At 38.9% G+C, this 18,877-nt stretch overlaps 1 protein-coding gene across 1 annotated transcript; it reads right to left on the bottom strand.

The window, feature by feature from the left end:
• Positions 1–5,948: 5,948 nt before the first annotated feature.
• cyp27a3 (cytochrome P450 family 27 subfamily A member 3) lies at positions 5,949–18,326 on the bottom strand. Its single transcript, XM_068736648.1, has 9 exons — positions 17,853–18,326; positions 16,406–16,596; positions 14,029–14,225; positions 10,957–11,154; positions 8,708–8,871; positions 8,052–8,218; positions 7,240–7,321; positions 6,937–7,143; positions 5,949–6,378 (listed from the first exon to the last, which is right to left on the bottom strand). Exons 1-9 carry the CDS (start codon positions 18,324–18,326, stop codon positions 6,250–6,252), a joined length of 1,809 nt encoding a protein of 602 aa, XP_068592749.1. The 3' UTR covers positions 5,949–6,249.
• Positions 18,327–18,877: the final 551 nt, after the last annotated feature.

Below are 18,877 nucleotides of genomic sequence, written 5' to 3'. Positions count from 1 at the left end.
TGGAGGTCTGTGTGGATCCTCTGTGGCCTTAAAGACGCTCTAGCTTCTGTTTCACCGGGACTCTGAAACCAGGTTGTGGATCAGTCTCCGTCCTGGTCCTCTATGTGATTGTTGGGATTCTACCTCTCTCGCTATGGAAGGCCGCAGCTCACGCTCTCTACTGTACTTTTCGTCAACAGAGTCGTATCTAATAACCAGCTGGTTCCGATTTACAATCAAAAGTATTTAATAACTAACAGAAGTTAAACAATTACAAACTGAAGTACACTATCGATAGAATATGTTCCGCGGATCAGAGTTAAATCACGCTCCACCCAACAGGCCAGTCCCTGGTTTACTGCAAAATGCAGCGTCGATAACTCCAGAGAAATCCTCGGCAACAAAGTCTTATACTCTACAGTTTCCTCCTGAAGCTGTAAAAGTCCATTATCAGCTCTGTGATTGGCTGAAATCCAACGGTCCCCTCCCGGTTCCGGACAGTGTCCACTCTCGGTTGAGCTCCTTGGCCCGGTCCGCCCCTCGTTCCACAGGGCTGTGTTCCTCAACATCTCTGCTTGTCCTTCCCCCGCTGTCTCTCCCTCACAGCTCATCACTGTACATTTAGTTCATACATCCAATAGGTAAACACATGATACACATATACTATCTTCTTCAAGTAAATATACTGTAAACATATAATACATTCCACAAATCAATATCCTGTGACATTTTAATACATTGTAATATTTAATACATTCCTCAAGGTGTGTTTTTAATCATTCTAAACATGCTTCTAAACTTAAATTCTTAACATGACCCACATCAGTGAACATGTCTGTTTCTACAGAACCAGGACTGAGAGGAGCAGACCTGCTGCAGTAGAATGAGAGGTTTTCTAAAGGGACTCTGGTGCTCAGAGACACTACCGCTCTAGTCCACAGGGGGCGACAGAACCAACACTACATGAAGGTTCCTTAAGTAGCTTTAAGTAAAATTGACTTCTTAGTTTTTTATTTAAGGAGACGTATGATGAAATAATTCACTTTGTTTGTCCATCTGGATGAATAGAAACATGTGACATCACAACAGGATTCGCTGAATAGTATTGAATGTTTAAACTTTAACGGTTGTTTAAAATTTGGGAGAAACAACAAGAGAGAAGCGCCAAGCCAAAGGAACACAAAGGTGCTGCAGGCTCCGCCCACAGCCTGAGGACTACCTTTGAGAAGGTGAACTATATGTTTCTACCGATAAGAGCAGACGGAGGGTTTTTTGGGAGGGTTCTTAAAGAGACAGGAGGGTGAACACAGGTACGTTCAGGTAGGAGTAAAATAATGTATTTTGACCCATAAGGATTACGCTACCATTCAACATGCAGTAGTTGCTCTGTGAAGCGCGTTTTGATGATGAAGTATTTTGTTGTGGATCACTTTTGCTCTCAACATCACAAATAAGTTTCTACTGAGTCAGCAGAACGTCAGAGTACGTTTGATCTGTTTGATTTGTTCAAAGAAACTTAGATTCCTCAAAACGTAAATGAGAGCAGATTAATACACAACGTTACTATAAGAAGACAAAAAGAGACCAAAACGACAATAAATGACTACAAAGAGACACACAATGACTACAAAGAGACACTAAATGACTACAAAGAGACATAAATGACTACAAAGAGACACAAATGACTACAAAGAGACACAAATGACTACAAAGAGACACTAAATGACTACAAAGAGACACAAATGACTACAAAGAGACTTAAATGACTACAAAGAGACACACAATGACTACAAAGAGACACTAAATGACTACAAAGAGACACAAATGACTACAAAGAGACACAAATGACTACAAAGAGACTTAAATGACTACAAAGAGACACACAATGACTACAAAGAGACACTAAATGACTACAAAGAGACACAAATGACTACAAAGAGACACAAATGACTACAAAGAGACACAATGACTACAAAGAGACACAAATGACTACAAAGAGTCTTAAATGACTACAAAGAGACACAATGACTACAAAGAGACTTAAATGACTACAAAGAGACACAAATGACTACAAAGAGACTTAAATGACTACAAAGAGACACAATGACTACAAAGAGACACAATGACTACAAAGAGACACACAATGACTACAAAGAGACACTAAATGACTACAAAGAGACACAAATGACTACAAAGAGACTTAAATGACTACAAAGAGACACAATGACTACAAAGAGACACTAAATGACTACAAAGAGACACAAATGATTACAAAGAGACTTAAATGACTACAAAGAGACACACAATGACTACAAAGAGACTTAAATGACTACAAAGAGACTTAAATGACTACAAAGAGACACTAAATGACTACAAAGAGACAATAAATGACTACAAAGAGACTTAAATGACTACAAAAACACACTAAATGACTACAAAGAGACACAATGACTATAAAGAGACACTAAATGACTACAAAGAGACACAAATGACTACAAAGAGACTTAAATGACTACAAAGAGACACAATGACTACAAAGAGACACTAAATGACTACAAAGAGACACAAATGATTACAAAGAGACTTAAATGACTACAAAGAGACACACAATGACTACAAAGAGACACTAAATGACTACAAAGAGACACAAATGACTACAAAGAGACTTAAATGACTACAAAGAGACACAATGACTACAAAGAGACACTAAATGACTACAAAGAGACACAAATGACTACAAAGAGACACTAAATGACTACAAAGAGACACAAATGACTACAAAGAGACTTAAATGACTACAAAAAGACACAATGAATACAAAGAGACTTAAATGACTACAAAGAGACACAATGAATACAAAGAGACACTAAATGACTACAAAGAGACAATATATGACTACAAAGAGACTTAAATGACTACAAAGACACTAAATGACTACAAAGAGACACTAAATGACTACAAAGAGACTTAAATGACTACAAAGAGACACAATGAATACAAAGAGACTTAAATGACTACAAAGAGACACAATGAATACAAAGAGACACTAAATGACTACAAAGAGACTTAAATGACTACAAAGAGACTTAAATGACTACAAAGAGACACAATGAATACAAAGAGACTTAAATGACTACAAAGAGACACAATGAATACAAAGAGACACTAAATGACTACAAAGAGACTTAAATGACTACAAAGAGACTTAAATGACTACAAAGAGACACAATGAATACAAAGAGACACTAAATGACTACAAAGAGACAATAAATGACTACAAAGAGACTTAAATGACTACAAAGACACTAAATGACTACAAAGAGACACTAAATGACTACAAAGAGACTTAAATGACTACAAAGAGACACAATGAATACAAAGAGACACTAAATGACTACAAAGAGACTTAAATGACTACAAAGAGACACAATGACTACAAAGAGACACAAATGATTACAAAGAGACTTAAATGACTACAAAGAGACACACAATGACTACAAAGAGACACTAAATGACTACAAAGAGACACAAATGACTACAAAGAGACTTAAATGACTACAAAGAGACACAATGACTACAAAGAGACACTAAATGACTACAAAGAGACACAAATGATTACAAAGAGACTTAAATGACTACAAAGAGACACAATGAATACAAAGAGACACTAAATGACTACAAAGAGACTTAAATGACTACAAAGAGACTTAAATGACTACAAAGAGACTTAAATGACTACAAAGAGACACAATGAATACAAAGAGACTTAAATGACTACAAAGAGACACAATGAATACAAAGAGACACTAAATGACTACAAAGAGACTTAAATGACTACAAAGAGACTTAAATGACTACAAAGAGACACAATGAATACAAAGAGACACTAAATGACTACAAAGAGACAATAAATGACTACAAAGAGACTTAAATGACTACAAAGACACTAAATGACTACAAAGAGACACTAAATGACTACAAAGAGACTTAAATGACTACAAAGAGACACAATGAATACAAAGAGACACTAAATGACTACAAAGAGACTTAAATGACTACAAAGAGACACAATGACTACAAAGAGACACAAATGATTACAAAGAGACTTAAATGACTACAAAGAGACACACAATGACTACAAAGAGACACTAAATGACTACAAAGAGACACAAATGACTACAAAGAGACTTAAATGACTACAAAGAGACACAATGACTACAAAGAGACACTAAATGACTACAAAGAGACACAAATGATTACAAAGAGACTTAAATGACTACAAAGAGACACACAATGACTACAAAGAGACACTAAATGACTACAAAGAGACACAAATGACTACAAAGAGACTTAAATGACTACAAAGAGACACAAATGACTACAAAGAGACACTAAATGACTACAAAGAGACACTAAATGACTACAAAGAGACACAATGACTACAAAGAGACACTAAATGACTACAAAGAGACACAATGACTACAAAGAGACACTAAATGACTTCAAATAGACTTAAATGACTACAAAGAGACACAATGACTACAAAGAGACTTAAATGACTACAAAGAGACACAATGACTACAAAGAGACACTAAATGACTACAAAGAGACACAATGACTACAAAGAGACACTAAATGACTACAAAGAGACACAAATGACTACAAAGAGACTTAAATGACTACAAAGAGACACAATGACTACAAAGAGACTTAAATGACTACAAAGAGACACAATGACTACAAAGAGACTTAAATGACTACAAAGAGACACAAATGACTACAAAGAGACACAAATGATTACAAAGAGACTTAAATGACTACAAAGAGACACACAATGACTACAAAGAGACACTAAATGACTACAAAGAGACACAAATGACTACAAAGAGACTTAAATGACTACAAAGAGACACAATGACTACAAAGAGACACTAAATGACTACAAAGAGACACAATGACTACAAAAAGACTTAAATGACTACAAAGAGACACTAAATGACTACAAAGAGACACAATGACTACAAAGAGACACTAAATGACTACAAAGAGAGACAATGACTACAAAGAGACACTAAATGACTACAAAGAGACTTAAATGACTACAAAGAGACACTAAATGACTACAAAGAGACTTAAATGACTACAAAGAGACACTAAATGACTTCAAAGAGACACAATGATTGCAAAGAGACAATAAATGACTACAAAGAGACTTAAATGACTACAAAGAGACACAAAACACCTCAATCCCGTTACAGGGTGAACCCCTTTGAACACGTCATAATAATAATGAAACTGACCTCAGATGTATAAAAACACTGGACTGAATGAATAATGAATCCATAATGACGTCAGGCTCAGTGAACAGAGAGCGAAGGTGTAACCTGTAACTGTGATGTGTAATAGATTACTCAGTAGTCATCACACTGGGAGCAGCTGACAGGATGTGAACAGGAGGTGATAATCATCAACACATCTGCTCAGTGATATTTATTAATAAACCTGTTGAAGACATGAACTATGAATGAGTGAAGAGGAACATCATGTAGCTCCTCACCGGTCCACTAGAGAGCAGCATGGTTCTACTAAGAACAACATCATATTTAAGGTGTAAAAGTGTGTTAAAATATATTGTTATTTTATTAAATCACTTATTTAAGTTGTACATTTGTATTATACTTTGTTGTTTTATTTTGTATGTTATTTCACTAATCATATATTTCATTGTATTCAAGTTGTAACATGTTATTGTTATTTAATTGATCATTTATTCATTATATCTAAGCTTTACATTTGATCACTTCCTTTATTGTGTTTCAGTAGAAATGTTCTATGTTGTAACAGAAGATAGAGAACAATAATAAAAACACCTTCTTATTTATTTCATCATTGTTTAACGTTACCTCATGTGTGCCTTCCTCTCCTCTCATCTTCTGCTTTGTTCTTTCAAATTAAAATAAGAAGAAGAATACAGAACAACACTTTATTTGTGTTTGTGAAACTGAATAGTTTCTGCTGCGAGACGTCGTCCCGACAACTGAAGAACAAAACAAACCTCCAACATCTCCTCATTCAGTCTCCACATCTACATGAAACGACAAACCAACTCTGTACATTCATCATCTATCATATGGGTTCTATAGATTCTATATAATCTATAGAACCCATAGAAGCCACCAGGTCTCCAGCAGCCTGTTTCAGAGCCACAGTTCAGGTCCTTGGTGGATAAAAAGCTCTGTGAGCGACAGGAAACACGCTGTGAATACTAAACTACTGCCGCTGCGCCGGCCGGTCCACAAACTGCAGGTTGATGGGTTTAGCCGGGCAGAGCAGGGTTCTGGTGATCGGCTTCACCTCGGTGCCGGCCGGGTCCGGCCTCACCTCGTAGTGTTGCATCAGCTGTGAGAGTGACAGAAGAGAAGAGAGAGGACACAGAGGCTCAGAGTCAAGGAGCACAGACGACATCGTGCTGCAGAGATCAACAGAAGAAGAACATCCAGACCTCCTGCTCCGGTTCAATACGTGACACAAACACAAACACAAACACAAGTCAGGACGGCTCTCTGAGGTCACTGAAATATAATCATAATACAACATAAACATAACTCATTATCAGGAAACACAAACTGAAGTGAGAGTTTAAAGTTGTGACTCAGCCAGAGCCAAAAGTAAACATTTAGAAACACTTTTAATGTTATTTACTTATTGATATGTATACGTGTGTGTGTGTGTGTGTGTGTGTGTGTGTGTGTGTGTGTGTGTGTGTGTGTGTGTCCTCGTCATGTGACAAATTCAAAAGAAAAGGTGATCACGAAAAAGGTTGATTGAAAATAGAAAGGAAATCTTTTCAAAATAAAATAAACAAAGAAAACTGGGAAAGATAAAATAAATGTGTGTATAGAAAATAAAATAAGCAGCAGGATGAAGACACCAGAGCTCACAGTGAGGCGCTCTTACCCTCGACAGGAGGAGGTACATCTCCAGCTCCGCCACCCGTCTCCCCAGACACGCCCGGATCCCAAATCCGAACGGCACCGACCCAAACGGGTGCTGCCTGGACTTCTCCTCGGCTCCTCGGAGCCATCGCTGCGGCAGGAAGGAGTGCGGGTCGGGGAAGATGTTCTCGTCGTAGGACACGGCGTAGTGGCACAGGTGGAACAGCGTCTGTGGGATTCAAACGTGCACATACGTCCGTACTGACAGTCGGTACTGATGTGAGGTCACCGGCTTCACGTGAAGGGAGTTGTGAACATTTCTCACGTCTTTGGGGAAGAGATGATCTCCAACCACGATCTCACTTTCAACGGACACTCGAGCGTTTCCTGGTACCACTGGATACAACCTGGGGACCACAGAGCAGCTTCAGACAGGAACCAGGATCCACTGACTCCACATATGAGACACTCTACTGTCTCTGATAGACACGCAGTGAACACAACACCAACGCAGAGTCACCGAGCAGTCGACTGAAGAACAACAGAGGAAACGTCTGACGTCGTTTCAATGGTCTATACACCAGCAACTTTTAATAGAGCAACCAGAACCTCTCTTTAGCTTCATTGTATCTCGCTGTGTCCTGTCTGACCTTTATACCTCATTGTCCTGTCTATCCGCTACAAACACTATGAAATCTACTGTTTTCAGTCTCTCTCTGTTATTCTGTCCCCAACCAGGAGACAAACCTCCGGTTCTGTAAAGTTCTTCAGAGCTTCATGTGTTAAAGCTGCATTCTCTCTAGTGACCACCAGGGGGCGACTCCTCTGGTTGTATAGAAGTCTAGTCTAAAATGACTCTACTTCTCTCTTGATTTATTCCCTCAGTAAACATTGTAAACATGAGTTTATGGTCTCAATCTCTAGTTTACAGTCTTCTTCAATACAGCATGATGTTCATTTAGTACATTATGCTCCATTTAGAGTCACACAGACCGATATGTTGAAATCCCCACCTACATGTTACAGTACTGACGTTATACTCCTCAACATTGATATGGTCCTTTCAGCCAGAACAAACCTGCATCTCCTGCATCCTGTCAATAAAGTATATCGATAGAGAAATGAAAACCCTCTGACCGAAGCGTCTCTCTGACGATGGCCTTCAGGTACGGCATCTGAGCGATGTCTTCGCTGTTTGGCACCTTGTCTCCTGGACAAACGCTCATCACTTCCTGGTACAACTGTTCCTGGATCTCTGGCTGCTTCGCCAAGTGGTACAGAGACCAGGAGACGGTGTTGGAGGTCTGCAACAGAGAGGAGGACACGCTGTCATCTTCTGTCTGTGAGGTGATGCTGTTATTTTAGATGTCTAGGTTATATAAAACTGGTGGTTCAACATTTTAATGGCTGTATTCGTAATTCACGGATGGATTACTGAACAGGCTCACCGGGTGTCAGGGCGCTTACTACCCCTGACCTGACTACACCTTCACCTACAAAACTGACCAGGAAGAGACACAAGATGACCACAAAGAAACACAAAACAACTACAAAGAGACACAAGATGACTTCAAAGAGACAAGAAAACACAACAACGAGATCAAATCAACTACGTAAAAACATAAAACAGCTGCAAAGAGACACCAACAAGACAACAAAGGGCAAAACAGCTGAAAGACACAAAAAACAACAACGCAGCTACAAAGAGACACAAAATAACCACAAAGAGACACTAAACTGTAGAAAAAGACACAAATGACGTCAAAAAGGTAAAACCAGCAAAGACACCTCACCGTGTCGACTCCGGCCAGCAGGAGTTCGGTGATGCTGCCCAGGATCTCTGTGAGCGTCATCTGTTCGCTGAGCAGCAGGTGAGTCAGGTACGCTCCCTCCACGCTCTGGTCCAGGTGCACCTTCTCCTGGATCTCCTCCATCTTCTGCTGCACCAGCTCTTCAGCTACGAGACACCAGAGACACCAGAGACACCAGAGACAGGTTTACCACGGGACAACCAGCAATCCACACTTTGGCCCACTAGATGGCGAAATAAAACACAGTTTCTCCTGACGAGGAATAAAAGGAAGGTGGACTTTGTGACTCTGAGGGAGTCACTAGAGTCTAGAGACCTTGAAACGGTTTGATAAAGCAACCGGCCTTGAAGCCTGAGCTTTAGTAACCTTTTGTGACAACAATCAGAGATGGGGAGCGGCAGAGCACACGAAGACCACAAGAGCTCCTGAAGCCTGGTCCACAGAAAAACAATGTAATACTTTGTAAAAGGTGGAGCTGATTTGAACCACGTTACGTACTTTATCTGCTGCTCGTGGGATCAATAGAGTGCTACTCTCTTTCCCTTTAATAAAACTATGTACTTTTATCATCAGAATACTTGATGTGTGTAGTATCTCATGGTATTTGTGTACAGTTTAACTGTGATACAAAATAAAGTAACCAACATAAATTAGTGTATTACATTTATTTTAAAATGTTAAATAAAAATGTACTTGAAATAATGAAGACAGTTGTAGAATATAACGTCAGCTGCTTCATTTCTTTGGATCATAGCTAAGTTAGCTAGCTAGCTAGCAAGACAAGCTAACAGCCATCTTGGTGCTGGACAAACACAACAAACGTGCATAAATACTATAATATATATATAATAATAATAATAATAATAATAATAGTTCATAGAGGTAGAGGAGAACAGTCATCAGTATAACCTTTATTTACACTGTGATGTTAACATTAAAACTTTATTTACACTGTGATGTTAACGTTAAAACTTTATTTACACTGTGATGTTAACATTAAAACTTTATTTACACTGTGATGTTAACGTTAAAACTTTATTTACACTGTGATGTTAACATTAAAACTTTATTTACACTGTGATGTTAACGTTAAAACTTTATTTACACTGTGATGTTAACATTAAAACTTTATTTACACTGTGATGTTAACGTTAAAACTTTATTTACACTGTGATGTTAACGTTAAAACTTTATTTACACTGTGATGTTAACATTAAAACTTTATTTACACTGTGATGTTAACATTAAAACTTTATTTACACTGTGATGTTAACGTTAAAACTTTATTTACACTGTGATGTTAACATTAAAACTTTATTTACACTGTGATGTTAACATTAAAACTTTATTTACACTGTGATGTTAACGTTAGACTGTGGGGGGGGGGGGGGGGGGGGGGCAGTACGGATCACGGATCCACTACGGTCCGCTACACCTCTAGTTGTTATTTAATGAAGAAACCTGCTGGACTTGTAGAAACCGTCACAGTGTGAAATATTTCTCTCATGCTTTAATAACTTTGTTTACAACCGATCTGTGGATCACATGAGTCCAGTTCTGAGGTCTTCACACTGACCTCCTGTTGGTTTACACATCACTGAATGGTTCCTTATGAAGCTGGTCTGGTTCAGGTCTGGTTCAGGTCTGGTTCAGGTCTGCTTTCTGTCCCCAGAGTCAGAACTAAACCTGGAGGAGCAGCGTTCCGTTTGTTTGTTTGTTGTCTTTTATTAAAAATCTGATAACTTTTAACTCAAACCTCACCGGCTCCAGTCTGAGTCTTTAAGAAGAATATTAAGAATATTAAGAAGCTGCTACTATATAATAATTATTATATGTATTGTTATTATTATTATAGCTTGTTTTCATTACTGTATTTTATTATGGACCGTCTATTTGTGTCCTTAATAAAGTTATGATTATTATTATATGATTATAACTATAATATTATTATACTGTATTATTTATGATTATTATTATATGATTATTATCATTATATGATTATACTGTATTGTTCATTATTGTTGTTATTGCTTGTTTTCATTTTCTCTTTTTAATGTTTTAATATGATCTCATCTGTGTTTCATGTGTTTCATGTGTTTCATGTTTCATGTAAAACCCTTTGAATCATGCTGAGATGTGTCGTATGAATAATCTTTCATTCATGCTGTGAACATAAATATATGCATCTTGTGATTCTCACGTGTTTTCTCTTGACTATGAACGTGACTCACCGACTTTGAAGAGATGGTCCCAGGCCGCCACGAACTGCCTCCAGAAGGGCGTGTAGGGCCACATGGACTTGGGGAAGAGGATGACGATGGGAGACAGACGGAACATTTCCCCCACGGAGAAGATGAACTTCTGGGTTTCCTCGGGCACCACCTCGTTCATGCAGCCCATACGGGTCTCAAACAACACGGAGCAGATCCCTGAATCCACAAGGAACCGTTGTTATTATTATTAATATTATTAAGAGGCTGCAGGTTTCTGAGGGACAGAAACCAGGTGGTCTCCATAGATCATGTTCCTGGTCTGAGCACAAACATATTTATCATATTCACTCTGTGGACAGAAGTATGTGGACTTCATAACATCACCAGAACAGTGAACACGTCTATAAACACTAATCTGCTGATGTCGGGTCTTCAGTTCACGACTTCTTTGTTCTTTGGAGTCATTGGAGAGCATCAAAAATAATAAATCTGTAAAAGAATATGACAACAAATGTGGAAATATAGAACCAAATAACAAATTATAAACTAATAATTATAAGCATTTTAATGTATTTTCACATTTATTTGTTAATTTATTTCTGTTCATATATATATATATATATATATATATTATTTTAATATAAATGTATTTGTTTTTATATAAGGTCATTTATTTATTTTCATTGCTTTATTGTCCTTTTTATTCCTCCTCTTGCTACAAAAATGAATGACTTACATTATATATATATATATATATATATATTTGTACAATTTATATGAAAATATAAAAAAAAAAATATATATATATATATATTTAAAAATGTATACAAATAAACAGACAAATAACAGAAATAAATGAACAAAGAAATGTTACAATAAATGAAAATGCTTCTATTATCTTTTTGTCATTTATTAATCACTCTATGACTCCACATATATAAGAAGCATCGTCATGTTGGAACAGGAGACTGTCTTCTTCAAACTGTCTAAAATATAATTGTATCGTTACATGCTGCAGCCAGCAGCCTGTTAGCTTAGCTTAGCATAATGACTGGAAACAGGGGTAAACAGCTAGCCTTTTTACACCAAACAATATCACATAAAGCAAACAAACAACTCATTTCATTAATGAGCTTTAGAAGTGCTGGTAGGTTGATTTTGGTTTCCAGTCTTTATGCTAAGCTAAGCTAAGCTAAGCGCTTTCTATCTCTCTGCAGATGAGCATGTTTCTGTTTCTTTAACCACGGAGAAGAAGCAGGGAACACATTGTATCTTTACTTTCTGCATACATTATGTTATATATTGTTATATATCCTATTTTACACAACATGTACCTATATTGTACATAGTCCTTTATTTACGTACATTTCTTTATGCTTAAGACAGACGGTGGTGAACAAACTTCTCTAATAACTGATTCAGATTGAAACGTGTGAGCGCTGTGAGAGCAGGGTCAGAGTTCACGTCATAAAGCTTCAGATCATTTGATCCATATCAGACTCAAAGTCTGATCTCCAGACCGCTGAAGAGTCCTCTGCTCCACCTCAACACAACTGCTCCACATTTACACCAAACATGAAAACAGAACTAGAAAATTCTGCAGGAAATGTTGACAGTGTGGCTTCTACTGCCCGAAGACGTCACAATATATACACACACGCCAGTTACCAGTAGTATTGTTGAGGTTCGATTGAGATATCGCTTTTCTTGTTTCTGCATTTTAGATTCATACTCTTGGATTAAATCTTGTATTTGTGGGGCTTTTATTTTGAAAGGGTGGGACTGGGTGGGTGAGAGAGGGGGAGAGGAGACAGAATCATGTTTGACACACACAAACAGAAGTTATTTAATGACAGGCTCTTTTGTGTGTGTGTGTGTGTGTGTGTGTGTGTGTGTGTGTGAGAGAGTGTGAGAGAGATAGAGACAGAGAGACAGAAAGAGCGACAGAGCGACAGACAGACAGGCAGGAGGTCTAACAATGCCTTTGACTGAATATCTCCAAGTCATGTGTGTGCTTGTGTGTAACTGGTTGCCATGGTGATGACACACCTGGTGTTACAGGGAGACTGATTAAGAAACGTTACAGTAAACAGTGATTTTTAACAAAACTCCTGCCTCCTTTTAACAAAAAGCAGGAGCCTGAGTGCCAACATGTGGTATCATGAGAAAGATAAGATTCTGCCGAACGCTCTGATGTGTTTTTTATGTTTGTGGTGTTAAAAATGTGAGCTCCAGAGCAATATACAAAACTGGTACCGTCTGCTTTCTTTAAGAACTTAGTGGTCAGATTTAACATGGAGTCTAATGGAGCAGTCGGTTTGAGTTCATGTCGCTCTGCGGCTCTTTGAGCCAAATGTGTAAGTCTGTTGGATTCTATAGACACTTGGCTGCGACCAGCACAGCATTTACAAGCTTTTTGGGCAAAAATGCTGTATAAAGAGTACAAATTGTGGGACTGGAAGCAATTTGTTTGTAAAAATCACAGAACATTTTCCTGCTCTGCTCCACTCTGACCGTGATGTCATCACTGTAGAGCTGAACATTCCGTGCAATACACACCCTATTAAAATCTGAAACTTAATCTGTGACTTCATGAAAACTGTGCTAGCTATCAAAATGTCCATTTGGCTCAATAACGTCCATCATTTTGTCTACGTTTTAAACTTTTACTCATTTTTCTACGTTAATGTATGGCTGGTCAATATGGGTCCAAAGTTAAGTGTTTTTTTAGCTCTCTTCACGACAAAACCCCATTCAAGTCAATGGGGAAATTTTGTTCCGTTTTTGGGGATATTCAGGGAAAACCGCTGGACGAATCTCTGAGAAAAGTCATTGCACACCATTCCCGATCAGGCCGCACGTTTTGGTGTATTTTTTGCGCAGGTGTTGGCAACGCTGTGTGAGGAGAAGCGCGGTGAAATGGGACTTTCTGATTAATGAATACTTTTACTTTTGATACTTTAAGAGCATTTTTTCTGATAAAACTTCACTGCTTTTTGCTCAAGTAGCATTTCTGAAATTCTACCAAGAGGTGAGATTCTTCTTCTTCTGCTCTAATCACGGCGGTTTGTTTGTGTGTTCTCTGCTGACCTTCGAAAGCGAACTTGTAGAGCTCTGCCGTGAGGTCGTTGACCATCACGCCGCCGCTGGCTTCCCTCAGCCGGCTCAGTCTGAGGACGAAGTCGCTCACCACCTCGTTGACGGTGTCGGTGTACGACGACACGTGTTTGGGCTTCAACATCCGAGGATTCAGGATGCTGCGGATCCGCTGCCACTTCACCCCCATTCTGCAAAACACGACCAATAAGATTCACTAAAGGTCCAGACATGAAGCACAGACGTGCTGCTTTCCTTTTATTTCATCATCACCACAATCAGTGAGATCAACATATCTAAATCCAACCATAACGTGATACTTCATTAACTATAAGTGAATGTCTCAACAAAACCAGGTCCTGTAAAGTAAACAGTGAATGAAGCTGAGAGTCTTAAACCAACAGACACAGACTGAAGCTTCAGGATGTTTACTCAGAGGACCAGAGACTTTGTTCAAATGTAAATAGTTCAGCAGGAAGAGGAAGCAGAGCCTCAACTAGTGTTCTACAACATTGGTCTCAGGAAAATGTATGAACACATTCTATTTCATCAAAGAAATCCAACTTTCTTATTAATGATTGATGTCATCAGAACTTGTTGTTCTGCACTGAAGACATGTTCTAGTTCTCTCTACTTCGACTCATGAAGGTTCTGTTTCTATAGAGGAGGAGAACTTTATATTACAGAGAAGAACCAGAACACAGAGAGAAACATAACGTCCTGAAACTGTTAGTGGTTCAGAGGGAACGAGCCTGACATCTAATATTTAAAGAAGAAGAAGAAGAAGAAAGAGATGAAGAAGAAAGAGATGAAGAAGGAGAATCAGTAGAAGATAAATCAGAAGAGGAGGAATAACAAGAAAAAGAAGGAGAACAAGAACAAGAACAACAAGAATAACAAGAAGAAGAAGAAGAAGAAGGAGGAGAAGAAGGAGACGAACAAGAACAAGAATAACAAGAAGAAGGAGGAGAAGAAGAACAAGAACAAGAATAACAAGAAGAAGAAAGAGATGAAGAAGGAGAATCAATAGAAGATAAATCAGAAGAGGAGGAATAACAAGAAAAAGAAGAACAAGAAGAACAAGAAGAAGGAGAAGGAGAAGAAGAAGAACAACAAGAACAAGAATAACAGGAAGAAGAATAGCGTCTCTCTAGTCGTTGTGAACGTGACATAAATAACATGAATAACATAAATAACATGAATAGCTTGAATAACTTGAATAACTTGAACATGAGCTCAGAGAGGTCGGCCTTCATCAGGAAACTAGAAACGTCTTCATGTGGACTCTAGTTGGTTTCCTCTCAGTATGAAGTGACGTTCTCCATCTTTAATCTAAACTATTGTTATTGTTATCGTTTGTGAATGAAACAGATTAATTATTGGTGTTGTTTTAGGATTCAAGGTTCAGACAGATCACAACGTTCAGAAAGCTCAAAGTCTGACGGGGAGAACCAGCAGAGAACAGCTGCTGGAACCACATCTGTTCCTCCGACAGTGAGGGAACCTCAATGTACCAATCACACCTCAACACAGTGGAACCTCAATGTACCGATCATACCTCTACACAGTGGAACCTCAAATGTACTGATCACACCTCAACACAGTGGAACCTCAATGTACCAATCACACCTCTACACAGTGGAACCTCAATGTACCGATCACACCTCTACACAGTGGAACCTCAATGTACCGATCACACCTCTACACAGTGGAACCTCAATGTACCGATCACACCTCAACACAGTGGAACCTCAATGTACCGATCACACCTCTACACAGTGGAACCTCAATGTACCGATCACACCTCTACACAGTGGAAATCTGAAAAATCTGAAAACACTGCAGCTGGTTCTGGCTGGTTAGTTCATATGATATCTAACGAAAAGTTACAACTCATTTTTAGTGTCACTTTCTGCTCGTTACATGAAAACAGGCTTTTCAAAATAAAACTCAGTCTTCACAGGAAACAACGTAGTTATGTTTAGTAAAAGATGGTGAAATACTTGGTGTAGTTTTAGTGTTTTTGGACCGAGATGTGACGTTCTCACCGACAGAATTAAAACGAAACAACGAGCTGGAGGCTGGAGATGTAAGAAGTGACTCAGCAAACATGAAGTAATCAACCCGAGACCTTAGAGTCTGAGACCATCAGTCACAACAGCTCCTGATTCTAGTGAAAAGAAGAAGAAGCTCAAAATGAGTTGAAAGAATATGAAATATGAAATGAACTAAATATGAAATCCTGATTAAAGGAATCTTAACAATCACTTGTTCTATTGGCAGATTGTACTTTTTATAAACTACAACATCTTGTTTGTAGTTTTTTAAAGATGAAGATGTGGATCTGGGGGGGGGGAGTCGGTTCACTCACTCGGTCAGCGGTCCGTGGGCCTGGTTCCGGAGCTCTCGGTAGCTCCTCCAGTGGGGCATGTCGGTCCGGACCGGGAGCCTCCCCTCCTGCCTCAGAACCTGCTCGATGAGCTCGGCGCTGGCCACGTTCACCACGACCAGAGGGCCGTACTTTGACTTCCACAGAGGCCCGTAGATCCGGCTGTGCTCGATCTGTCGGTCACAACATTATTATTATTATTATTAATATTCATAACACCATCAAGTCTACTTAAAGGGCCAGTTCACCCGAACCACAGACCAACATGAACCACTAGCGTCTGACCGGCGGAGCTTTAATGAGTTCATGATTTAAATAATCTGTTGATTGTATATTAATTATTATGTTATTACCGCCTGTTATTCTTCTGTAAACAATGAAGGTATGACACAATGTAAAGCTGTGATTATTGTTTTGAATATGAATGAATGACTCAGTGTTAATGAAGAGGCTCCTCCCACACATTCAGTGAAGTATGACGTCGTTCTTTAAGAGGATCACTTTGTGGTGACGGTGACCTGCTGGACTTATTAGAACCGGTTCATGGATCCATTCATTCAGGTCTCGTGTATAATGAGCACGATGGTCCACTGTGTTCATGCAAAACCATAAACAAATGTTATGTCTTCACACACAGAACTCTGTCTGTCTCCACTGTGGATGAAAGCTGTGAAGCAGCTTCAACACCATCAAAAGCTCTTTGAAACTTTAAAGAAACACTTTATGTATTTAATGTTCATATGTATTCAGAACTCGTCTCCAGAGTCGATACAACGCGTCCTGTTGTCACAGCTCACATATTCTACATCTGTTGTACTCTGTTGTACTCTGTTTTACTGTGTTGTACCCTGTTGTACTGTGTTTTACTGTGTTGTACTCTGTTGTACTCTGTTGTACCGTGTTGTACCGTGTTGTACCGTGTTGTACCGCGTTGTACCGCGTTGTACTGTGTTGTGACAATAAAGATATTATGTTCCGTTGTGTTTGTATTCATGCTGAATGTTTCCTCTGAGAACGTCACGTTCTGCTTCATTTCTGCAGAAAAGCTACTGTAACAGTTTGAAATGTCATGAGACACACACACACACACACACACACACACACACACACACACACACACACACACAGACAGATTGTATCTCTTAGCTGTAAAATAATCTGGGTGAACTAATCCTTTATAAATATGAATATATCTATATATAGATATATAAATATATATCTATATATATGTATATATATATATATATATCTATATATATACATATATATATATATATATATATATATATATGTATATATATATATATTCATATCTATATCTATATAGATAGATATAGATATGAATATAGGTATGAATATAGATATGAAGTGGATCGGAACGTGAGAGCAGAATATAGGTCAGGTGCAGCACAAACAACATTCCTCTCACTTGCAGCTGCTGCGTCGTTTGGAAATATCCCTTCACGAAGAGCCAGTTCAGCGTGGTGAGGAGGCTCGGTCCCCCCAGCTGCTCCATGCTCTTCAGCTGGCTGCTGGGGCGCATCGCGGTGCTTCTGCTGCTGGTTCTGCTGCTGGTTCTGCTGCTGGTGCTGCTGCTGGTGCTGCTGCTGGTGCTGGTGCCGGTGCTGGACGCGTGTCGGTCTCCATAACGTCCAGGACTCGGTCCCGCCGTCAGTCGGAGGCCGACGCTCGCCGCGGTCCTCCTGAGCATGTTGACCGGGGAAACGGTCCGTTGGTCTGCGGAGGCTGGTCCGAACAGGTCCCGGTCTGTCCGGTCTGGTGATGATGAGGAGGATGAAGAGCGCAGGTGCGCAGCAGAGCGCTTATGAAGGCAGCCTCTGAGGCCAGCGGGCTGCTGATTGGCTGCTGAGTGATGAACTCTGCTGATGATTAACTGACACATTGTGACAGATTATCGATCATAAACAGAAGAACACGAGCGCATCCAGAGGTCACTGAGGAGCAGCTGTTAGGAGACAGCGCGAGCGAGTTCAGAGACAGCGACGCGTTTATCAAAACAACAAACACAACAAACAACAATAAACAACAATAAACTATAAACAGTAAACTAAACTCCCGACACGTTACAGCTGGGTCTTTACACACAGTGACGTGTTGATGACGCACTTCATGCTTGTTGTATGAAGTGATTCCGCTTCACATAAACACACGTTTGGACACAAAGGTCCGTGATTATTCTATTCATTCAAATGTTTCATCAAAAATGTCCAAAAAACGCAGTTTTTACTGCTCATGTTTTGAGATTTCCTGCTTTTCAGAATAAATAAGATTAAACTTGATTGTTTCATGAATTAAACTGAAGATCTTAACATGTAACAGATGATTCATCAAATCTGTTTGTTTTAGATTAAAATCATAGAAAGAAAATTACATTTATGATTAAAGTAAATCCAATAAAATAAAGAGAAAAAATAAAACATTAAACTCATGAAC

The sequence above is a fragment of the Cebidichthys violaceus genome, unplaced genomic scaffold (genome assembly GCF_023349555.1).
Source record: "Cebidichthys violaceus isolate CVI_PGR_0920_01 unplaced genomic scaffold, fCebVio1.0.p SCAF_11, whole genome shotgun sequence".
NCBI classification, from domain to species: Eukaryota; Metazoa; Chordata; class Actinopteri; order Perciformes; family Stichaeidae; genus Cebidichthys; species Cebidichthys violaceus.
The sequence above is the reverse complement of the archived record's forward strand: the minus strand, read 5'-3'. Positions and strand labels throughout refer to the sequence as shown.